Consider the following 24,912-nt stretch of genomic DNA (forward strand, 5'->3'; position numbering starts at 1 on the left):
TTTGGGGTCAATTTTACAGTTCATTCTGAATCTAGACTTGCTCAGCCTAATCAAGTTCCGGTACAACCAGAAGCTACACAGGTAAGAGTGACAGAAATACTGCTGTAGGTTTGTTTTTAATCAGTTCTTGGGTCTCTTTAATGGCTCATGAAAGTGAGGTATGAATTTTATCATTGTCCAAGTCTGTTGTGGGTAGCTGTCAGCCTTTATTTCCATGTTATATCTACTTTTGTTTTAATAACCTAAAAAACATTGTTTTTGTTAAGTCTCCTGTTTATAATAATTTTTTAATTTTGAACTGAGTAGAATTTGAGAAGACATGTTTAAATGTTAAAATTCAGTGTTGATATTGCCATTTAGAAGCATTTGTTGGGGACTTCATAAGTGGACTTGGGTGTATTTAACTTTCAGTTTTAATATTAGATGTAGTTTTTGCAGTTGTTAAGTTTTATAGTCTCTTTAACAGGTATATTTGTTTCTTAGCCCTGTCTTTGTTAGAGTTTATAACAGAAAGCAGCTTTGATTGCTTTGTTTCTGTGTAGGTTCCTTTGGTTTCATCCACAAGTGAGGGATATACAGCATCTCAACCCTTGTACCAGCCTTCTCACGCTACAGAGCAGCGACCACAAAAGGAGCCAATTGACCAGATTCAGGCAAGTTTCTGTTACTAGGTGACATAAACTTGATGAGGCACTTACTCATGAATTGGGCAGAGGTAAATTACTATTATTATTGTTATTCTTTTTGGACCTAATGCAAGCAATACAGTATTTTGCTTTTATGAAATAGTTGAATTTCTTAACATACTAAGTCTTGGATAGTAGACTTGGCTAAATATAGTTTATCACTAAAGTGCATCTATTCATTTTGTGTTTAGGCAACAATCTCCTTAAATACAGACCAGACTACAGCATCATCTTCCCTTCCGGCTGCTTCTCAGCCTCAGGTGTTCCAGGCTGGGACAAGCAAACCATTACATAGCAGTGGAATCAATGTAAATGCAGCTCCATTCCAATCCATGCAAACGGTGAGTAATTAATTGAACCGATATTAAATGCCTAGTGTGTAGTATGATCATGCCAGAGTCTCAACAAAAAAGTCTTCATTTAGCTTTGTATTTGAGTTTGCATCTCTCCAAACTGTAGAGTATACTTAATTGAACATAAACTCTAATTTTTTCCTGATCCCAGAGATAATATTTGAGTTTTAGGAATTGTGTGCTCACATCTTTGTTTTTTATAGTTTCATCCTTTTGGTTTGATTAATAAAAGTAAATGTTCAGAAAAGTAGACTACTATGATATTTATATATAAATCATTACCTAGATTTAACAGTTGTCTACTTTTTTCCATATTTGCTTAATCTTTTATGGACATTTCTCATAGTAAATTTCACATATTATAGTTCATTGTGGTTTTTCAGTAAGCATCTCTAAACTGTGGGTTTTCTAGAAAATGATGAAAATACCATAATTAATGGGATACAGCTAAATTGGTGCTCATGGGAAAGTTCAGAATTAAATATTAAAGTAGTAACTTGCTGAAAATGTCAATAAAAATAAAAAATGATTAAGGATTCAACTCAGAGTTAAAGTTCATAGAATTAAGTTCTGTAAGTGACATTGTATCAGTGGTTTGCATCTTTAAAAAGCTTTCTCATTTATAATTGCATTTCCAAGCTGCTGATTTTTGTGTCTTTTTAGATTCTGATCCCCTCTTATGCTCTCCTTTAAGTGCTGTGTGGTGTGTATGTCTGTATATTAAAAAATACATATATATATATATATGCTGTATATATAGAGAGTGAGTGTGTGTATGTGTTTGGAACTGTAATGCGTTTACAGTTGAGGTAAAACCAGCATTGAGGTCTGCCTTATTAAAAATAGGGAAATTATTAGCGTAAAGGGATGATGTAATCATTTACTTTATTTACTTACAGGTGTTCAATATGAATGCCCCGGTTCCTCCTGTTAATGAACCAGAACCTTTGAAACAGCAAAATCAGTACCAGGCCAGTTACAACCAGAGCTTTTCTAGTCAGCCTCACCAAGTAGAACAAACAGACCTTCAACAAGAACAGCTTCAAACAGGTAGGAAAACCAGTGTCACTTCCTTGGCTTCTTGCCCTCCAACACAGTTAACTGATGGTGGTAGGAGAGTTTAGATTTTTAGAGTGTCGGGGTCCAAGAGTTTTTGTTTTAGTAGTAGACCTTACAGATTTTTCATTACAGAACCTGAATTCAATTGAGTTCATATTTATTGTATGTGCCTGCACTTTTTTTGGAGGCCTTACACCAGTTTTCTTTTGATCAGTAAGCGCTCATAATATCCCTTTTTCGTTCTATGATTTTAGTGGAATTAAGCTTGTTACTTAAATTATGATCAACTTTGATTGCTAATTAATTGAAGCCAAATAGCGTGATACCTGGTAGGTAGTAAGTCAGTTAGTTATACAGTTAAGAAGCAGTAAGGAGTTGGCTTGGTTGTCAGTATGCTAGTTAGAATAAAGCAGGCAAAAATCCCATGGTAGCTGTCTTTGGTAGACTAGGTTGAAACAGAGTCTTTTGTTGGCAAGTAAGGTCATTCATAAGTTGGCTGGTTACCACATCCATTGTAGTAATGTAGCTGGAGGTATTGTAGATTTCTTAACTTTGTAAGGCATGAAATAACTGCTTTAGGTCTTTGGTTATTTAGATCCCAGGTTGTTTAATTGGAATCCCATAGCAAACTAACAGACCTTTCTAAAATAGTAGGAGTTAATAGCTTAATTTTATCAGACTGATTTAAATAACTATGAGATATTTTAATTGTCTAAATTCTTGATAGACCTGAATCAGCATTATGGATTTTTCAGTACTAAATTCTTACATGTATTTCCTATAATTTTAAGCACCAGTAATTAGTAAGGAGTTTGAATCAGCTATAATCTGATGTTTATTCATTACGCTATTTGTGTTTAGCTGCTGAGGGATAAAACTGGGTTTCATGCCCTCATGCTCCTTTAATTATTGCCATGTACTCATAAGCATGTCAGCACAATGTCTAAAGGCCCCAAATACACCTGCTCCACAGCAAATTGTACTGTTTAGTCAGGAACAACATGAAAAAGGGATAAGGCAAGAATCTGGCTCTTTATGGACTTGAAGTTTATGATACACAAACACTTTAATAGAAATTCTGTTTTTTAAAAAGAATTCTGGTATTTAAAATTTTTTTTTAAAAATTTTATTTTTATCTATTTTTGCGAGAGAGAGAGAGAACGAAGATATGAGCCTGGGGGGAGGCACAAAGGGAGAAGCAGACTCCCCACTGAGCAGGCACCTGATGCAGATCTTGATCCCAGAACCCTGGGATCATGACCTGAGCCAAAGGCACAGATGCTTAAAACAACTGAACCACCCAGGTGCCCTGATTTCTGGTATTTTTAAATAAAGATTACACTTTAATTGTACCACTAAGAGTTTTCTTGCAGTGAGATTTGACCAAGACTAATAAAATTCTTACTGATAAAAAGTTGAGTTGAAAATTCACTTTTGACCACTCTTCTACATGCATGTGAATGAATCTCTTCAGATAGAAAATGTTACCTGTAATCATGATAGTTGCCTGTAATTTTAAATTTGGGGAATGTAGTGAAAGGCAGTCTATAGAAAGATCACACTGTAGATAGTATAATTGGTCCATTAATTACATAGTTCAAAAAGGAGCCACCACTCTTTCTCCTCCTAGGCATACTTGGGCTTACTCACTCCAGATTTCATTCTGAGAACTGATAAATGTGTTTGGGGTTTCTTCAGGATATAAAATATATCAGGTGAAGTTTTTCAGGAGTCACACCACCTGTTCTCTTTGCCTAAACATGGGAAGTTTTGGGCTGGCAAGAGGTGCTGATTGTTTTTGTTCCTGGGGTATAGGCCTTCCTTTAGTCTCTACCTTCCTCGCCTTCCAAAGGTAGTGTTTGCATCCTGTTTTGTCTCCTCTGTGAATTACAAACATTGGGATAGTATCAGAAAGGTGCCTCAGGATTTAGTTTTTTTTTTTTTTTTTTTAAAGATTTTATTTATTTATTTGACAGAGAGAGATTACAAGTAGGCAGAGAGGCAGGCAGAGAGAGAGAGGAGGAAGCAGGCTCCCCGCTGAGCAGAGAGCCTGATGCGGGACTGGATCCCAGGACCCTGAGATCATGACCTGAGCCAAAGGCAGTGGCTTAGCCCACTGAGCCACCCAGGCGTCCCAGGATTTAGTTTTTGAAGATTTCTAGATTCTAGACTTCTCTCCATTGGGAAGGAGGAAGGGGTGTGCAAGGTTAGTGTAAACCTTTTAGAATCTTCTCTTCACCTCATCAGGTTGAGTGCCACTGTGAGTAATATTTAACTGTCTTCTAAATTGGTTGTACTCAAAAGGACTTGAAGTGCAATCAGGCATTAAGGGGGGTATAAGCTGAAGGCCTCTGCTGATTTATCTTTTTAATTGACTGGATATTCCAACATATGGTTGCCTAGGTGTAGGAGAGCATGGTTTTGTATGTTTCATTAAGTAGCAAGGGCAATTTAAAAAGGATATGAAGGGTGCCTGGGTGGCTCAGTGGGTTAAAGCCTCTGCCTTCGGCTCGGGTCGTGATCCCAGGGTCCTGGGATCGAGTCCCTCGTCGGGCTTTCTGCTCAGCAGGGAGCCTGCTTCCTCCTCTCTCTCTCTCTCTCTGCCTGCCTCTCTGCCCACTTGTGATCTCTGTCTGTCAAATAAATAAATAAATAAATAAATAAATAAATGAAATCTTTAAAAGGATATGAAAACTTTTACCACAAAGGAGCTTTTTAGTGAAAAGAAATAAATGATATAAAATTTAAATTGTACTGTTCCAGTATGTAAGATCTTTTGAGTTATTGTGCGTCTTTTGTGCTAATAGACAGGTGCCTCTTAGAAGATATTTAATAATACAGGTTTTGTTTCATTTGGAAGGATAGAATTTTGTGCTCTTACACATTTGTGTGCTTCTAAAGGTTTGGAATTATTGTTAGAGAATTATATTCTCTTTAGTTAATTAATATATGGGTAGGAGGAAAATAGGGATTTAATAACTTAACTAATGGATAGTGATCACTATTGTTAATATGAAAATTTAAAGACAAGTTGAAGAGGAAGTACAAGGCACCTCTTAAACCAGAAACTGAGAGAACAGGTTGTAATGAGCTATGTGTATGTGGGGTATGAGTGTGTATAAATTTTTTCTTTTTATTATAGTGGTTGGCACCTACCATGGTTCCCAGGACCAGCCCCATCAAGTGACTGGTAACCACCAGCAACCTCCCCAGCAGAACACTGGATTTCCACGTAGCAGTCAGCCGTATTACAACAGTCGTGGTGTGTCTCGTGGTGGTTCCCGTGGTGCTAGAGGCTTGATGAATGGATATAGGGGCCCTGCCAATGGATTCAGAGGTAACAAAAAAAGCAGCAGCAAATTTATGTTCTTTTTTTATTTATAAAATACATAGAAATATGTTGTATGGTTTTGGGGAAAGATATGTATCTGCATTAGTCTCTTATGTACAACTTAAACATTTTTAGTATGTTACAGGCCATTTATTTATTTATTTACTTACTTATTAAAGATTTTATTTATTTGACAGAGATACAGCGAGAGGGAACACAAACAGGGGGAGCAGGAGAGGGAGAAGCAGGCTTCCCGCTGAGTGGGGAGTCCGAGATGGGTCTTGGTCCCAGGACCCTGGGATCATGACTGGAGCTGAAGGCAGACGCTTAATGACTGAACCACCCAGGCGCCCAGCAATTATTTATTTTTTATAAAAGATTTTATTTGAGAGATCGAGAGAGAGCACAAGCCAGGGGGGGAGGGGCAGCAGGTGAGGGAAAACAGATTCCCTGCTGAGCACAAGCCTGATGTGGAGCTCCATTCCAGGACCCCAGATCATGACCTCAGCTGAAGGCAGGTCCTTAACCAACTGAGCCTTCTCAGGCGGTCCTGCTTTAGGCATTTAAACCGACAAAATTAGGAATGAATTTTTTTAGGTGTCAAATCCCTGACTTCTCTGTCTTCTAGGTGATACTTGTTTCCATTAATTATCAGACTTTATGGAGATTTTTTTGTGTGGGGGTGTGTGTGCATGGATGGGTAAAAGTGTTGTCTTCCAAGTAAGTTAATACTCAGAAATTCAGGAACAGATGGGATCAGGATAGGAAATTAGAAATTAGTTTAAATAATTAGCATGGCTTACAATTTTTCAGTTCTTTTTTTGGTCAGTAGTAGGAAATAAAAATTCCTTGTGTAGATAAGAAAATTATTTTCTTGTCCTAAATTTTAGGAGGATATGATGGTTATCGCCCTTCATTCTCTAACACTCCAAACAGTGGTTATACACAGTCTCAGTTCAGTGCTCCCCGGGACTACTCTGGCTATCAGCGGGTAGGTAGAAGTTGCTTTAAAATACAAAGCTGACCTAAATACACCAATGAAATCGACTGATGCGGCTGTTTGTACTTTAGTAACTAAGTAATTTGGGGCTAATTTTATAATTTTGTACAAGATACTTCATTATGGAAAATGATAACTTTTTCTTAAGCATTCAACATAGGTGCTCATTTAATAGAGTCTTGAAAACAATGATTTTCGTTCACTGTTTGTGGGGTTGCAAATTAGTGCAGCTATTGTGAAAAACAGTGTAGGGTTTCCTCAAAAAATTAAAAATAGAATTACCATATGACCCAGTAATTCCACTACTGGGTATCTACCCAAAGAAAATGAAAACACTAATTGAAAAAGATACACGCACTCTTGTGTTTATTGCAGCATTATTTATAACCCCAAGTAACTCCAAGTATCCATCACTAGATGAATGGATAAAGATGATGTGGTATATATAATGAAATATTATCAGCCACAGAAAAAAAAGAGAGAAAAGGAAATACTGCCATTTGGCAGGAAGTGTATGGACCTCTAGAGAGTGTGAAGCTAAGAGAAATAAGTCAGAGAAAGAAATACACGACACGATCTTACTCATATGTGGAATTTAAGAAACTAAACAGAGGTGGACAAAAAAACCACTTTTTTTTTTTTTTAAAGATTTTATTTATTTATTTGACAGACAGAGATCACAAGTAGGCGGAGAGGCAGTCAGAGAGAGAGAGAGAGAGAGAGAGGGAAGCAGGCTTCCTGCGGAGCAGGGAGCCTGATGCGGGGCTCGATCCCAGGACCCTGAGATCATGACCCGAGCCGAAGGCAGCAGCCCAAACCACTGAGCCACCCAGGCGCCCCCCAAAAAACACTTTTTTAAATGGAGAATAAACTTGGTAGTTGCCAGAGGGGCGGGGGTGGATGGGGAATGGGTGAAATGGATAAAGGAGATTAAGAGCAGACTTACCTTGAGCACTAAGAAATGTATAAAATATTTGAATTACCCTTTTGTACACCTGAAACTAATATAATACTATATGTTAATTATGTATGAATAAAAATAAGTTTGTGTAGGAGAAAAAAATGATTTTTAAGAGTAGAGACATTGAATGTTGAGAATAACAAGTACAATTACAGAATAACTTCTCTAGCTATATTATATTGAAATGTGCAAAAAATATAAGGAAGAATTTTGTGTTCTGTGTCAATAAGAATAGATAGATGATGAGTAAGCATTAAAAAATTACATTTCCTTCAGTACTAACTAGCTTGTCTTTTAGGATGGATATCAGCAGAATTTCAAGCGAGGCTCTGGGCAGAGTGGACCACGGGGAGCCCCACGAGGTAATATTTTGTGGTGGTGATCCTAGCTCCTAAGTGGAGCTTCTGTTCTGGCCTTGGAAGAGCTGTTCCATAGTCTGCATGTAGGTTACATGTTAGGAATACATTTATCATTACCAGACTTGTTGCTAGGGATTAAATGAAATGCTCTGTTTCTAAAACTTCTCTTGAACCCAAATTTAATTTTTTGAATGACTTTCCCTGTTACTATATAAATTGTCTTGAAAACTAAAACATTTCTCCTCCTCAGAAAAAGTGTTTTTCCAACTGCAAATTATTTTTCAGGTCCTAAAACCTGCTAAATGTTTTTAGGAAGTACTTACTGAAACATTTTTGTAAGACATTTTTGGAATGAGATTGAACATTTATATAAATTTATTATTCCTCTTTCATTTTTGAACATGCATATTATATTTTAGGGTCAGAAGTTCTTTAATGGCCAGATAAGCCATAGTTACATTTAGAGAACCATTTAGAAGTGATAGAACCTAGTTGAAACTTCAATGCCTTTGGATCACTAATAGCGACACAAGTGTCGGATTATTTCTGACTTCTAAATAAAACATCCAAAATCCTAACTAATTTATTGAACTATCTTTAAAAATTACAGGTTTAATGAGTTTCTGATTTTGTCTATTACCAGAGGAAAACTGCTTCCTATTTGAACAGGAAGTCAACCTGTGTAACAATTAGACAGGTAGCATTTCGTATGATCTGAAGTTCTAAATGGTTCTCTGATTTAAGGGAAGTTAAATTGAATAGGTTTCCTCTAGATATTGGCCATAACATGTATAAAATGTATATTAAGGAGGAATTACAAAGTACTTTGATTTCAATGCTAGTAGAAGCTGGCCAGCAAAAAGGTGCATTTTATTTTTAAATTAATGGATCACTTGGGAATTACTGACTTGAAGTATCAAAGGATATTTGCATGTGAATGTGGGTTATGTTCTTTCTCATCTTGTAGCATATTCTCTGAAAGTTGAGTTGACCGGTAGCTAAAAATCTGTTTTAACAGCATGTAAAAAGTTACTTTATCTGTTACAAGTCATTATACAATTTTGAATGTTATGTAGTTTCTTTTTAACAGTTAGGTAATAAGGTCTGTTTTTCATTCTGGTGCTTTTATTAATTTTGATAGTATGATGTTACTTACTACTGAAATGTAAGCTAGAGTGTACACTAGAATGTAAGCTCCATGAGAGCAGGTACCTTGTCTGTCTTTACTGCTGTATCTATTTCCAACGCCTGATGACAGTGCCTGGCACATAGTAGGCACTCAATAAATACTTGTTGAATGAATGAATGAATGAGTACTGGTGGAATACTCCATTAGCTCTACTCTTCTTTTAGCTAGAGAACATGAGCAAATTTGCGCATGACAACTTCCAGGACAGGTGAACACTGAAGAATTGACTTCTTAAACCTAATAATGTGGTGACAAGCTGCCCACATGCTTCTTGACTTCAGATGAAAATCTGCTTGAAGGCAAAGCAAATAATATTTGAAAGAAAAACCAAATGCCATTTTTGTCTTCTAGGTCGTGGAGGGCCCCCAAGACCCAACAGAGGGATGCCGCAAATGAACACTCAGCAAGTGAATTAATCTGATTCACAGGATTATGTTTAAACGCCAAAAACACACTGGCCAGTGTACCATAATATGTTACCAGAAGAGTTATTATCTATTTGTTCTCCCTTTCAGGAAACTTATTGTAAAGGGACTGTTTTCATCCCATAAAGACAGGACTACAATTGTCAGCTTTATATTACCTGGATATGGAAGGAAACTATTTTTATTCTGCATGTTCTGTCCTAAGCGTCATCTTGAGCCTTGCACATGATACTCAGATTCTTCACCCTTGCTTAGGAGTAAAACATAATACACTTTACAGGGTGATATCTCCATAGTTATTTGAAGTGGCTTGGAAAAAGCAAGATTGACTTTTGACATTGGACAAAATCTATAAATCAGCCCTAGAGTTATTCAGTGGTAACTGACAAAACTAAAATATTTCCCTTTGAGAAGGAGTGGAGTGTGGTTTGGCGGAACAACTGCATTTCACAGCTTTTCCAGTTAAATTGGAGCACTGAACGTTAGATGCATACCAAATTATGCATGGGCCCTTAATATAAAAGGCTGGCTACCAGCTTTGACACAGCACTATTCATCCTATGGCCAAACGACTGTGGTTAAAAACACATGTAAATTGCTTTTTAACAGCTGATACTGTATAAGACAAAGCCAAAATGCAAAATTAGGCTTTGATTGGCACTTTTTGAAAAATATGCAACAAATATGGGATGTAATCTGGATGGCCGCTTCTGTACTTAATGTGAAGTATTTAGATACCTTTTTGAACACTTAACAGTTTCTTCGACAATGACTTTTGTAAGGATTGGTACTATATATCATTCCTTATAATGTACATTGTCTGTCACTAATTCTTGAATCTTGCTGTATTGTCACCTAAATTGGTACAGGTACTGATGAAAATATCTAATGGATAATCATAACACTCTTGGTCACATGTTTTTCCTGCAGCCTGAAGGTTTTCAAAAGAAAAATATCAAATGCCTGCTGCTACCACCCTTTTAAATTGCTATCTTTTGCAAAGCACCAGTATGTGTTTTAGATTGATTTCCCTATTTTAGGGAAATGACAGACAGTAGTTTCAGTTCTGATGGTATAAGCAAAACAAATAAAACATGTTTATAAAAGTTGTATCTTGAAACACTGGTGTTCAACAGCTAGCAGCTTATGTGGTTCACCCCATGCACTGTTAGTGTTTCAAATTTTACGGTTATCTCCAGCAGCTATTTCTGTAGTTGCATTTATCTTTTGTCTAACCCTGATTGAATTACCTTTTCTCATGGAGGCATTTATATTCAAAATGGTGATTCCTTCACTTAGATGCATAGGGAGAGTCACAAGTTTGATGGAGATGACAGTTTAGTAATTTATGTACTGTTGGAATTTGTGCTAGCAGTTTGAGCACTAGTTCTGTGTGCCTATGAACTTAATGCTGCTTGTCATATCCCACCTTGACTTCATGGAGAATTAATCCCATCTATTCAGCAAAGGCTACTAATACTAAGTGAATGGTATTTTCTGTGCAGAAATGGAATTTTGTTTTATTAGCCTTTAGCTAAGGAATTTTTCCTGTAGGTGCTCAGCTACTAAAGAAAAACAAAAAATAAGACACAAAACTATACTCAAACATTCATTATTAGACAACTGGAGTTTTTGCTGGTTTTGTAACCTACTAAAATGGATAGGCTGTTGAACATTCCACATTCAAAAAGTTTTTTGTAGGGTGGTGGGGAAGGGGGCATATCTTCAATGTTTATTTTAAAATAAAGTAAGTTCTTGACTTTTCTCATGTGTGGTTGTGGTACATCATATTGGAAGGGTTCTGTTTACTTTTGCAAATGAGTATTTCTTTTGCTAGCACCTCCCGTTGTGTGCTTTAAATGACATCTGCCTGGGATGTACCACAACCATATGTTAGCTGTATTTTATGGGCAATAGATAAAATATTCATGGTTTACTGGGTAATCCCTAGATGTGTATGCTTACAGTCCTATATATAAAACTAAATTTGCTATCTGTGTAGAAAACAATTTCATGACATTTAAAATTGAAGTAAATAAGTTCTTTATACTAGTGATCTCTATGAATCAGTTTAGAGATGGGATGGGGAGAAATGCGTTCTAGGTTTCAAACTTCTATGCATTAGTGTAGATGTTGTGAATGTGTAAAAGGTGTTAGCAGTTTTATTATTTCTATGTATTTAAAAGAATCGTTTGTTCTTTTGGAAATAGAATTTTTTTTTTTTTTTGGCATTCTATTATCACAGTCTAAATGTTAAGCTTTTGTGTCACATTCAGACTATATTTTTCAAAGGAGTGCTTCATTATGAGGCAGAGAACTTTTTTTAAAAAAGTCCCATTAAGGTCTGAGTCTTGGTACTAAGCATCCTGCATAATATGTGAATACTTGTCCTACTTGCAGAAGGCCTTTTGTTTGGTCAAATGATTATTTTAGCAGAGTTGCAAGGAAATGACTGTCACATGTGTCACTGTAGCTTCTTGATACAGTAAGACTCCACATTATAAGGTACTTTTTAAATGTACAATATCAGTCATCTCATGTGGATTAATGAGACTCCTTTTTTTAAGCTTTAAGTAGAATGTCATTGATGACCTTGGTTAGAGCAGTTTTGTTTCTAGATCCCAATATCCTAAAGAATATGGAAGGGTTTTTGCAATCACTGTATCCTGATATTAAAACAAATATCCTTTAAACATTTTAAATCAGTTAGCTTCTACAGTTCTTTTGTCTCCTATATATGCATTTCTGTTATGGTGGGAAACTTTTCCACTTAAAGGAGGCATGAAAATTTGTGTTTATTCTCAGAAGCCTCAGTAACTGAGGTGCTCTGTGACAACCAGTTCATAAAATGTAGAAGGCAGTTGAGTAGTTAGTTTCCTCAGTGTCTTAGGAAATTTGTACTGTTCATTATATTTCCAGTAATATATCTAATTAGGGGAGTGAGATACAGGGAAGCAGTGAGTTCAAACCCTTCTTCATTTCATCTTTAAGTTCCTGAATTCTCATCCTACTTGAGTTCTTATTAAGCACTTTTAAGTTTTACTGACTATAAATTATTTTCAAAGAATCAGTATTGCCCTTGAGCCTATCCCTTCTGTAGAGTCAGTAGGGAGGGAAACCATGAGGAAAATGAATGTAAATTAGTTAAGGCTTATCTCTATACCTTTTCCCATTCTGGGGTTTATAAAAATACTGGAAAAGACTATTTGTCTTAAATTACATTAGATTAAATATTAAAATCTGATTCTTGACTGTCCTTGAGTGAAGTATACTTTAGTTGTGTATACTATCCAGCGAAGCTCTGAAGTGCTACTTAGAAGAGGAGAAGGAAAAAGCTTAAAAGAAATCTCTCTGGTAGCCTTGTCTTCTAAAGAGACTAGATTACCATACCTTCTTTCAGTGAGGATCTTAATACCTTAATTTAACAGGAGTTGGCGAGGTCTAATCAGTCTCATGCAGAAGAGTGGCTCATTGAGTATAGACAGTGCAAGACCACCTGATCTAGTAAAGGCAATTCTCAGTGTTGTATTTTTATTTATAAATACAAGTTTTCTTTAAGTACTGTGTTTATATTCGGAGACACTGTGTTAAGCCACTGAAGGAAGGCTTCATTAGGCAAATCTGGATGTCCTTTCTGAGCATTGTGGCAAGCACTAAGTATTCAGTAGTGACAAAAATCACTGTGGTTCTAGCTTTCACTGAACAACCTCATCAAAGATAATGATGTGGTGACACAAAAATGTACCAATGCCATGATGGAGCAACGTGATTGATGACAGGTATAAAGGCTGTGACTCAGATAGGTTATGACCTAGTCAAAATGATCAGGAAAGACTTTGGTGAAAGGAATAATTGAACTAAGACTTGACAGATAAGGAGTAATTAGACAGAAATGGAGAGAAAAGTAATGTCCAAAGGTGTCATCTCCAGTGATTGAGAAGGCTGGCTGCTCAAGTGGGAGAAGTGTGGGTGTTAATATATTGTTAGTGGCTGAAGAAACAGGTCAAGGGTATTATAGGGGGCTTTATAGTTAGGTTCCATGTTAAGTTTTGTCTCAACAGTTGGAAACTAAAGGGTTTCTAAACTGTGTGTATGGGGCCAGGGGTGGGTTAAAGGATGGTCACCTAATAAAATTGCCATTTAAAGAATACACAATGCATTGTTGAGAACAAAATGTATGGTGCTAGATATGTCTATTGGAATAGCCCATGTGAGAAATTAAAAAGTGGAGGGCGGTAGTGAATGGCTTCTACATGTTTCCTGTCTCACTGGCCACTACTCAGTAATTAGTATTGTTTGCTGGGTAATCCAGTTGTGAGACCTTGATCTCCAGCTAGAATCTTTCCTAGGTGATCTCATCTAATCCCAGGACTTTGAATACAATCACTTTAATTCACTTCTACATACTCCTAGGTCCCAAACTCCCGAAAACTCCAGTCCTAGTCCGTAATCTCTATTTGAATGTCTTGAGTGTTCCAAATTAATCTCTTAATTAACCTGCATTCATCCATTTGCTTAGGGCAAATACTTCGGCTACCATTGTTTTTTCTTTCATACCCTGTATCTAGTCCTTAAGTAACCTACATGATTCTACCTTGAAAATGTATCCTGAGTCATCTAGCACTTCTAACCACCCCTACCACTAGCTTAGAGCAGGTAACTACAGTAGCTTTTAATGCATGCCTGCTGCTACTCTTGCCCTTCTGCAGTGATTTTTGCACAGCAGCCAAGAAAGCCTTTTCTGAGGGTAAGTCAGATTTTGTCACTTCCCGGTTCCCCCAACTCCACTGGTTTTCCCATCACACCTAGAATTCTAAAGTTTGGTCCATGTGCATTCATTATTTGGCCTAGTTTCCTACCATCTTATTCTTGATCATTGTAGTTTGGCTATGTTGGCTGATTTGCTACCTTGCCAATTAGGCAAATCCCATCTAGAAATCTATGTGTTACATCTTCAGCTTGGGAGGCTTTTCACTCAAATATTTTTAATGCTCATTCTAAATTCAGGTGTTTGCTCCAGTGTCATTGCCTCATAGGCCTTCCATGACCACAACTAAAACATATCCTTTGTCACTATTCACTTGCTCGATACTTTTTTCTTTCTTTTCTTCTTCTTCTTTCTTTTTGATACTTTTTTCTTAATATCACTTAATTATGCAAACTTCATGAGTGATAGGAACATTTTGGTCACCTGATCCCTTGTATCTGGCATATTGGCATTTTTGTTGAGTGAGTGAGAAAATGGTATGTGTCTCGATGTGGGGAAGAAATTTTTATAAGGAAGGGAAGATAAGTTTGGCTTCAGACATTTTGAATTTGAGGTATCCCAAAAATGTCAAGCAAGCAATTGGGATTTACTTGAAGGTCAACGCTCTGGCCTAAAGACAAGAATGTGTAAGAATATATATGTGGTTCTTGTGCTTGGGCGAGTTTCACCTGGGAGCTGGTGGGGTGAGAGGGTGAAGGAAGAAAGGATGTTAAGTAGTTAATCAAGAGCAGAGCCCCAGAGCCGGTTTTCAGAAGAGCGCCGTCATTTGATGGCCAGATAAAAGCCTAAAGGGAGCTTACAAAGTACCCACTCTAGTGGATGGAAAGCCTGCTGGATTCTCGACAGGTCTACAGGGTCGTTTCTGCAGGTGGGGAGGGTCAAGTGAAATGAATCGGGTCTGCTGGTCGAGTTTCCTCATTTTGTCACAAAGTGGGAAGTTATTTTAATAAAAATCGTCAAAATCCCGCACAGATCCCTGGAGTCGGTAATCTCATAAAACCAGGCTACACAATCCTGGTCCACTTATCATGTGCTGCCCCGGACCCATCTGGGAAGCCGGGCTAGTCCCAGTGCAGTGGCAGTGGCTGGGCGTGCGGACACCTGTATGCACATTTTCCCCTTCGAAGCCAAGGTATTTTGAGTCTGACGAGCGGCACGCCAGTCACCCGAGTAGAAACGGAATTTCCCAACCGCGTTGTCTATGTGGGCTGCAGCTCCGCCTCCCGGGCCTCTGACGTCATCACACAGCGACCTGGTTGAGAAAGGTCCCTGCACACGCGTGCCGCCGTGCCGTTAGTGCGCTTGCGCACACGCTGATTTCTGGGGACGAGCTTCGCGGAGCGAGACCAACTCTGAAAGCTCGCAGTCCGGCATCCGCTAGGGGCAGCCCACTGCTCCCTCCTGGCTACTGCAGTAATTCGGTTCTCCCACGTGCTTCCGCTCGGCTGCTGGCTGGGATCCGCTGGGCTCCGGGCGCAGGTAGCCAACACGGGATGTCTTGGGGTGGGTGTTGAGGTCGGTGTCCATGTCTTTCTTGGGCCCAGAGGTGACCGGCTCGAGGATGAAGTCTCTGGATCCATGCAGATGCCCGGCCCTCGCCTCCTGCCTTCCCGCACGGGCGCTCCTAGATGACAGATTCCCCTTCCCCGATTGGCGGCGACCCTCGGCGTGCTTCTTGAGCGGTCTCGGGGCTCGATCTCCACCTTCTAGGGACATCTTGCTAGGGGTCGGGGTGAGGGGGTGGGTGACAACACTTTCGCTTTCCGCGGAGCTTGCCCACAGTTCCTGGTATAGGCGCTGGGCGTTAAACCGAGTCCAGAGCTTCCCACGTTTTAAACTGTTTGACTCACCTCATTCTTTTATAGTCTTTATTCAGCAGTCACATTCAAGACTTTATTTGCTAATGCCCCTAGAACGGTAACTAGCACACAGATGCTATTTTGTTAGACCGATAGATGAATGAATGAAGAAAAGTTCTCTTTCTCTTCTCTCAGGGCCCTCTTCATCCATTAAGGCTTCCGTGCAACTCCAGCCGAGAGTAACCTCTGATCAACCTCTGATCACTCTGATCAGACCTTCATCAGACCACTGGCTGTACTGTTTTTACACCTAATTTTGTCTTAAGATCGATCGCCCCTTATCTCTTTTACTTGAATATTTTCTCCAAGGAGAACGAAAGCTCCTTGAAGTCAAGCCTTTATCTGGCATTGCTTCTGGGGCTCCCCTAGTAACCAGGGCAAAAAGCAGCCCCTAATAATTATTTATTGATTGGTTAGTGTGTGATCGTTTTGTGACAGCTCAGCGGAGGTGATCCTTGAGCTGGAAAAAGCTTAGGCTTTGGAGTCTCTACTTGAGTTCTTTTATATTTGCTCCTTTCCTCATGAAAAAGGAGCCGTTGGTTGTAATATAGTGTTGAATATTAAGATAGAACTGCTAAAATCCACATTTGGATTGGAGGTTAGAAGGATGGTTATGGCATAGTTAAGGCAATTGATGAACTTTATGTTTAGAAGCAGCAAGCCCTGGACTTCCTAGGTAACCTGTCATTCTTACTCTTATGTTGCAATAATATAATTGATATTCCTGATGTTTCCTTAGTGTATTTATTGTGGTAATGATGCAGTATTTTGTTATATGTAATCACAATACTTTTTAAGGTCTCTCGGTACAGACTTCAGTATGGTTTTCCCTCCCTCGAGGAGACAACTGGGACACATTTCTTTTTTTTTCTTTTCTTCTTTTTTTTTTTTTTAGATTTTTATTTATTTATTTGACAGAGACGCAGTGAGAGAGGGAACACAAGCAGGGGACGTGGGAGAGGGAGAAGCAGGCTTCCCGCTGAGCAGGGAGCCCGATGCAGGGCTCGATCCCAGAACCCTGGGATCATGACCTGAACTGAAGGCAGCTGCTTAATGCCTGAGCCACCCAGTTGCCCTGGGACACATTTCATCACAATAATATTCATTGATTTCCTTTCCCTGACTTTATTAGTAATGCATATGAATAAAAAAAAAATAGAACACCAAATAACAAAAGAACAAAATAAAAACCATCTGCAGTCTCATTATTCAGAAATATTTACATTTTGGTGTTTCCTTCTAGGTCTGTTTTCCCTATGTGTTAGGTAAATGCATTTAAAAAAAGAAGGTATGCTTTGTCTTACGATGTCTGTCTTCTCATAAGTATCTACATCCATATCCTTAGGTAATTTCTGAAAGTTATTTTGAAAAACTTTTCTTGAAAACTGCCTTATTCTGTAAATATGCCATCATATATTTTAATCATTCTGTTTTTTTGGAGCATTGTTTCTGGTTTTGGAAAAAACCTCCTTGATGGAAGTATGAATTACAGCTTCTCTTTGACTTTCCTTGCTGAGGAAACATACTCTTCACCTCCCAAGCCACGGTTTCCTAATTTTAAAAATGAAACTGACAGGGGCGCCTGGGTGGTTCAGTGGGTTAAAGCCTCTGCCTTCAGCTCCAGTCATGATCCCAGGGTCCTGGGATCGAGCCCCGCTTTGGGCTCTCTGCTCCATGGGGAGCCTGCTTCCTCCTCTCTCTGCCTGCCTCTCTGCTTACTTGTGATTTCTGTCAAATAAATAAAATCTTAAAAAAAAAAATGAAACTGACATGTTCATTTACTTGAATATTTTCTCCAAGGAGAATGAAAGCTCCTTGATGTCAAGCCTTTATCTGGCATTGCTTCTGGGGCTCCCCTAGTAACTAGGGCAAAAAGCAGCCCCTAATAATTAGTTATTGATTGGTTAGTGTGTGATCGTTTTGTGACAGCTCAGCGGAGGGAGCAATTGGAGAGTTAAGTAAAATGATACTTACAAATGTGCCTAGCACAGCCCCTGGCCCCACAGGAGGCCACCAGCTAATGTCATCACCCAGAATCTGGTGTTCATGTACAGCTGTGTTCCCTTTCTCTCTGTTTCAGCGGTAATCGTTCGCCATGCATCGAAAGAAAGTAGATAACCGAATCCGGATTCTCATTGAAAATGGAGTCGCTGAACGACAAAGGTCTTTGTTTGTTGTAGTCGGAGACCGAGGAAAGGATCAGGTAGGACCTGATCAGCATTTCCTGGCTTACTTTGTGTCTTATCCCAGAGTCAACTTGTTACTGGCTGTCTGAGGTTTCAGCACATGGTAACATTAAGGTCCCTTTGACTGGTTTTCTCTGAGTAAGATGCCTAGTGAGAACCTCAGGAGGTACTGAGCATGAGGTTAAGTATGTGTGACTGGGCTTCTAGCCCCTGCCTAGGCACTGCTGGCCTTGGGACCCCGGGTGCTTTCCTGTCCTGGCCCTTGGTTTACTTTGCAGATCTTTCAAGTGAGGTCTTGGGCCTGGCAGTCTCTGAGGCCTCTTTGGGCCCTGAGATTCCGTGACTTTTTCTTTTGGCAGGTGGTCATACTCCATCACATGTTGTCCAAAGCAACGGTGAAGGCTCGGCCTTCAGTGCTGTGGTGTTACAAGAAAGAGCTGGGCTTTAGCAGGTAAGTTTGGCCCTTTGAATGTCCCATACCACTTATAATTCCTGCTCCTTAGTTCAGTGCCAGGCAGTGATTCCCAGATCTAGTTTTTCAGGGATCATTAGGGAGGTACTACCTCTGAGGACACTTCCAGAGATAGAAAATGATAGCACAGTGTCCTTTCTGCGTTCCTGACAGTAAGTTTCGTTTATTTTATTTTATTTTTTTAAAGATTTTATTTATTTATTTGACAGACAGAGATCACAAATAGGCAGAGAGGCAGGCAGAGAGGGAGGGAGGAAGCAGGCTCCCTGCTGAGCAGAGAGCCCAATGCAGGGCTCTATCCCAGGACCTGGGATCATGACCCAAGCTGAAGACAGAGGCTTTAATCCACTGAGCCACCCAGGTGCCCCGCTGACAGTAAGTTTCAAATCCATTTCATGCTCTATAGAGGACCGCATCCCAGTGCCTTGCTTTCTGCCTCTGATTTTTTTTTACTTTTCTAAGCTGATCATGCCGCTCTAATGCAGATTCCTTCAGTTGCCTTTTCCCATCTCAAATTTACTCTGTATTTTCAGTCTCTTTTTTGCATTTTGTTTCTGAGGAGGATGTGCCTCATCCCATGCCCTCTGCAAACCCCTTTATGAACTCTGCGTTTCTTCTCTCACTTCTTTCAGGACCTGCATCCTCTTTCCTCTGCCAGCCACTCCATACCCTTTTGAAATTTGCTCCTTTTTCCTGTAAATGTGCTCAGCTGGAAAAAAAAAAATGATGAGCTGCCCAGTTTTATCTCTCGGGCTCTCATTTTTCTCTCACGTTTATTGCTGTGAAATAGAAACCTTTGTGCACTTCTAGTCACTCTCTTTTTTAACTGGCTTCCGCTTTGATCATTGTGACCAGATTGTGCTCTGGGAAGTCACTGACAGCCCAGCATCTCATGCAGCAGTTTTCTCTCTCTTTCTCCTTCCTCTTTCTCCACTGGTTCACTGTTGTTTTTGATGGTTGGTTCTCCTCTTACTTTTGAAGCTGCAGTAGTCAGGGCATCTGGTTGAAATAGCACACCTCCGCCACAAACACACTTGGGCCCAAAGGGAGTTCCTTGAGGTCTGCACGATACCTACGGGAATGTGATGTCAGCCCTGCCTTAGCTGGTGTAGAGCCAGAGCCTGGATGCTCCCAGTGCTTGCCTGTCTCAGCTCTGCTTGCCGGTCCTGTCCTTTCTTGTTATAGTTCCACCATCTGTGTTCTTTTGTCCCCACGGCTGAAAGAGCTGTTGAGTGTTGAGGTCCAGCAATGTTGGACTTCTGTCTTTCTCCCCAAATTCCTGTGGTAAGATGCCCACCCTTGGCCCTAAGGAGGTGGGGTCAGTCCACCTAGTGGAAATCTGGTAGCTCAGCCTGCAGTTCTGTGTCTGGAGGAGTTTGGGGTGCCAAGTCGTGTTCCTTGGCAGATAACCCACTCTGTGGTCACGTCAGAGGTGCGCTCCTTTCTTGGCCTCAGTGATGCTTTCTCAGACTGCCTACCTGAGCAGTACTTTTTTTCTTGATCTTACCTCCTACTGTTTGCCCAGCTTGCATGTGCGTTTCTGTCCTTGAGTCTCTCCTTTCTCCTTTATTCCCAAATGTGTTTGTCTCTGGTGTTGACTCAGAAATGGAAATCTCCAGCTCAGGCTGCCCTGTGCTGTGGCTACTCCTGGCCTTGGCCCTGCCCTCTCTGTCTGGGATGCCACCGCCGCCTCTCAGGTGTCCCCTTCTGAAACGTTCCCCATTCTTCAGGGCCTGCCTCCTTCTTCAGACTTTCCCCCAAGCCCTGGAGTCACACGTTGGGGTGCCTCTGCCCTCTTGGCTGCCTGCCATCTTCCAGTGCTAGTCACCCTCCATTCTCCCTCCCCAGGAAGATGCTCATTTGCGCCCTGGTCTTGTTTTCTTTTTAGGTGGTAAGTTCATTTAGTTAGGAGGCCTCACCTGCTTATCTTTATTTTCATATTTTCAGAGGGTCTGGCATGTTAGTAGTAGGTGCTCAAGTGGTATTTGTTGAGTCAAATGCGTTGTTTAGCAGACTTTGAGCTGCTTTCAATTGTACTTAGTTCCAAAGGCTAACTTTCATTAGTTCCCATCCTTTGGTCTTCAAGAGACTTGATTCTGCTTAAAAGAAACTAGGTTTTGAGTGAATTGTCTTGCTGTTCTAAAAAACATATATAAATGGCGTTCTTTTAAGAGATATGAAAAATACAGACACATCACAAAGTTGAAGATAAAAGCGCTCATAACCTCAGTACATAGCCATTGTTAGCGTTTAGCTGTCTGTCACTGTGGATTGTTGTAAATCACAGTAGGTATTTGGTAGTATATATTCTTTCATAATTGGGCAGGTAAGCATTTTTAATATAGATTGAGAATAAGGCCTGTTCCGTGTCAGCAGAATGTGAAGTTGCGGGGCTTGTGTCACTGCCCTGCAGTTGGTTAATGTCAGACGGGGCAGAATTAGGTGGTTCACAGTGTTCGGGGCAGATTTGCCTTTCCAACTTAACCCTTCCATCTTCACTTGTAAGACTCTCTTCTGTACCTCTTGTAGCTCTCCCAGCCCGGTCTTGAGGTGACAGAGCACCAGATAAGCTGATGCTTGTAAGTCATGGGCTAAGGCATGAGCCCAAAGTGACAGGGACAGTCACCTTGCCCAATGGCCTCTTTCACAGATGAAGAAATATGGGCCCAGAGGGAAGGCCTTTGTTCTAGCTATTCAGTTAGAGAACTGTAGTAACATTTTCATCAGTTATAATCCTTAATTTTGGAGTTGTCCTGTTTTTCTCTCTTTCTGTAGATCAAAGAGTTGAATGACAGTTGGGCAGTCAGGGTTTTTAAGATAAAAGAAGTTGTTTAGGGTCCCTGAGAGCTATCCAGATCCCATTCCCACCCTTATATCCTCTGTCAGGATTGTCAGGGCTGCCCTTGAGGACTTGATCCCACAGTCTGGGGAAGGAAGTAGATGAATTCATTTATGAGAAATGAATAAACGACCTGTGGTCACCCTGCCTTTCTCAGGTCTTCTGGGGAACCTGGGAAATGGTACCGTGTAGTGGAAACGTGGGCTTGAGACTGAGGTAATGAGGTGACCAGGGTGGATTTCAAACTCTGGTCTAGCCAGATGTGAGCTTTAGGTCCTTCCATTACTTTCTTTGGGAAGTTAAGTATTTGCAAAAGGTGCCAGGGCAGCATAGCAAGGCCCCCCCACGGATTCACCGTGGCTCCCTCCGAAGCCCGTCCTCAACCTCTCTACACTTTCTTTCACCTTTAAAGGGTGGGGTTAGCCCTGTAGTTGCCGAGTTTCCTTCACGCTCTGAAGGTCTGGGTGGGTGATCATTGATTGGCCTGTCCCCTGCTCTCACCCTTAATAGTCTCTCTGGTTAACTAGCTCTCCTGGGGGTGGGGGGTTGTTGGGGGTGATTGCAGTCACCGGAAGAAAAGAATGCGACAGCTCCAGAAAAAAATAAAGAACGGGACACTGAACATAAAGCAAGATGACCCCTTTGAACTGTTCGTGGCGGCTACAAACATTCGCTACTGCTACTACAACGAGACCCACAAGATCCTGGGCAACACGTTCGGCATGTGTGTCCTCCAGGTGGGTAACTTCCCCCGGCCTGGGCCTGGAGTCCGAGCGCGAGCATTCCCCGCGAGAACAGCTGGGCCCTAAGGAGGAAGGCTCACCCACCACCTCCCCTGCACATGGTCAGTGGAACACTTGGCCACTTTCCAAAGCAGACTTGATAACTCACTTCGTATGAGAATGAACTTTTCCACTTGGGGCAGCACTTACCTAGAGATACCAGAGCTGACACAGAGGCTCCGTCACAGCTGCTTCTAGCCAGCTGAAGGTGAGAAAGGAAGTGCTGTGAACCCCAAGCGACCTCATGTCCCCTGGCCCTTCCTGGAACTAGCTGGAGACTTTGGTGAGCGGGGAGCAGTGGGACCTGTTTTCACCGACAGGGTGGAGCCCTGTGTGTACTCAGGCGTTCTCCCCAGACTGCTTGATTGCCATAACCCCCGGCAACACCCTCCATCCCTCTCTGTCCTTAAAATCCCCTTACTGTCCCCATCCCCCCCCATCCCCCCCCCCCCCCCCCCCCCGCAGAGAACTCTTACCCGGTGCTTTTTTCCACTGGTATTATTCTCTTGCCAGTCAAGTTAATAGACGAAATTTCATGTTTTTCTTTGTTTTGAGCTCTGATGGTCTGTTTTATCCTTTTATTCCTTGACACTGTGACCCCCGCATCCCCCCCAAAAGAACACATTTAGGCTCAGATCCCCAATTTTGGTCTGTGTTTATAGTATGCATGTAATACTGTGGTAATATACGTTATAAAACGTTTCCTTATAAAATGGAAATGAAGAAATGAGGGGAAAAATCATGAATTGGGAGTTTCTGTTTTTTTCTTTCTACCTTCCAGTGGGTTGTCCCATACTGCTGGCTTGCACCCCACCTTGGAGAAGAGAGCCTCTTCTCACCCCACCATGGATTGGTAGCGAGTGTTCTTAGGCGGCCCGTTACTGGTTGCCAGGAAGAAGGCTCCCTTAGGCAGTGGCTCCCCCGTGTGGCACAGTTGAGTCTTGTCAGATGGGTTCTGTCTGTGAGCACATCAGAAAATGCACGTGAGGGATTTGTGAAATCCAAGTGCAAATCAATGAAAGTGGGAGGATTTCTTCCCAAATAGGCTTTTGTCTGAGATTCTTAGACACACTTGACATACAAAACCAGGCACCCCACTTCTCCAGGGCTGGGCTCGCTTCTCTGCCCGTCGGGAAGGGGTGGGTGTATGTGTGTCCACACTTGTGAGTTGGGTGGGGACTATGGTCTTGGGTTTGTGTTCTGAAGCCCTCCTCCTACTCTATCACCTGGCCCTTAGTTGAGCTTCCCTGGGGGTGCTCTTGGCATGACCAGCCCTATCCAAGGTCTCCTTCTTCCAGGATTTTGAAGCTTTAACTCCAAACTTGCTGGCCAGAACTGTGGAAACGGTGGAAGGTGGCGGGCTGGTGGTCATCCTCCTCCGGACCATGAATTCACTGAAGCAGTTGTACACGATGAGCATGGTAGGTGTGTGGTTTGTAATCGAACTCAGGCGGTTCGGACCAAGCTGTGTTTTTGCTGTTGGCCATTTTCTTTAAAGAACTTCCTTCCAGTGAGCGGTCGGCACAGGCTCTGAGCTGAGAGCTTTTTGACTGCCAGTAATGAGAAGGTCACTGTGGAGAAATGTCAGTGGCCCTGACTGTGTCTTGGCATCTGAATTTCACATTTGATTTTGGGTATTTGTGGATTTCTACGCCAGTGGGATTCAGGTGTGGTGCAGCTGTTCCATAGTTCCATTTCTGGAGTGATATTTGGCAGAGAGCCATGCCAGTGCCTCATCCGTGTATTGCAAAAAGGGACCACGCACAGACGCACAGACATCCTCACCAGTCCTCATCCTTGTGGATGATGAGAGAACATTTGCCAGTTCCACCCCCGGTTTGGCAAGAGCTTTGACTGTGGAAGGGGTAGTTTCCATCCAGAGCTGAGGACATGGTTAGGAGTGGGACTGTGTCTCAGTGGATGCAGAGCTGTCAGTAATACCTCGTCAGTATTGCCACGTGGATGTTCTTATTTCTTAGGTTTTCAGTCATTCCCATGGCCCTACTCGGGAATGGAGTTAGCATTAGCCTCAGGCTTTCACGAGCTGTGTTACTACGGTGACCTGGACTTTCCTTAAACCTTAGTGGCTGCTTACTGTCACCACTGCTCTTCCCATCACCTGCCTCTGTGGCCCCTCTGGCTTCCTTGGGTGTTCTGAGAGGCCCACGCATTTGCTGTGGCCACTGGGATATCACAGGGCCCTCTTCCTTACCACATTCAAGTCCTTGCTCAAACCGCCTCCTCAGCGTGGTCTTTCCTCACCCCCTGTTTGGAATGCGTGACCTGCTTTGTTTTTCTTCAGAACGTTGGCCAACTACCTGAAGTTACATATTTATTTGTTTATTGTCTGACTTCCTGTGCTAGTCTCTAAACTTCATGGGATCGGGGACTTTGTTTTCCTTGCTGGTGCACTCCCCGATGCTGGGAGAGTGGCCAGCATTTAGTAAGCACTCATTAAATGCTTGTGAATGAATGACCTTGTGCCCACGTCAGTTTGTTTGTCCTTCTGCCCCCTTTCATATGGCTGTCTGCTCCTCACCTCAGAGGGCCTTCCCTCCCTACTGCAGGTAAGTAACCGCCCCCTGCCATTTGCTGTCGCTGCACCCTGGTTTTCATCTGTAGCATTGGCCGGAATGTTACTCA

General features: G+C 41.3%; 2 protein-coding genes across 4 annotated transcripts in view; both read left to right on the forward strand.

Moving 5' to 3' along the window:
- Positions 1-10,469, forward strand: part of CAPRIN1 (cell cycle associated protein 1) — a 38,944-nt gene extending 28,475 nt beyond the window's left edge. For all 3 annotated transcript variants that reach the window (XM_082748912.1, XM_082748911.1, XM_082748913.1), the window contains 8 exons: positions 20-81; positions 543-653; positions 878-1,027; positions 1,939-2,089; positions 5,241-5,435; positions 6,320-6,420; positions 7,689-7,752; positions 9,290-10,469. In XM_082748912.1, the coding sequence (XP_082605038.1) occupies positions 20-81; positions 543-653; positions 878-1,027; positions 1,939-2,089; positions 5,241-5,435; positions 6,320-6,420; positions 7,689-7,752; positions 9,290-9,354 (899 nt within the window). In that variant the 3' untranslated portion in view covers positions 9,355-10,469. The remainder of the gene's footprint in view (positions 1-19; positions 82-542; positions 654-877; positions 1,028-1,938; positions 2,090-5,240; positions 5,436-6,319; positions 6,421-7,688; positions 7,753-9,289) is intronic.
- A 4,946-nt stretch (positions 10,470-15,415) lies between these two features.
- The window catches only part of NAT10 (N-acetyltransferase 10), a 38,010-nt gene continuing 28,513 nt past the window's right edge, over positions 15,416-24,912 (forward strand). The window contains exons 1-5 of the mRNA XM_082748907.1: positions 15,416-15,610; positions 18,071-18,193; positions 18,536-18,627; positions 22,053-22,224; positions 23,568-23,690. Of these exons, the coding sequence (XP_082605033.1) occupies positions 18,086-18,193; positions 18,536-18,627; positions 22,053-22,224; positions 23,568-23,690 (495 nt within the window). The 5' untranslated portion in view covers positions 15,416-15,610; positions 18,071-18,085. The remainder of the gene's footprint in view (positions 15,611-18,070; positions 18,194-18,535; positions 18,628-22,052; positions 22,225-23,567; positions 23,691-24,912) is intronic.

The sequence above is a fragment of the Mustela nivalis genome (assembly GCF_964662115.1).
Source record: "Mustela nivalis genome assembly, chromosome: 9".
In the NCBI taxonomy this organism is placed as follows: Eukaryota; Metazoa; Chordata; class Mammalia; order Carnivora; family Mustelidae; genus Mustela; species Mustela nivalis.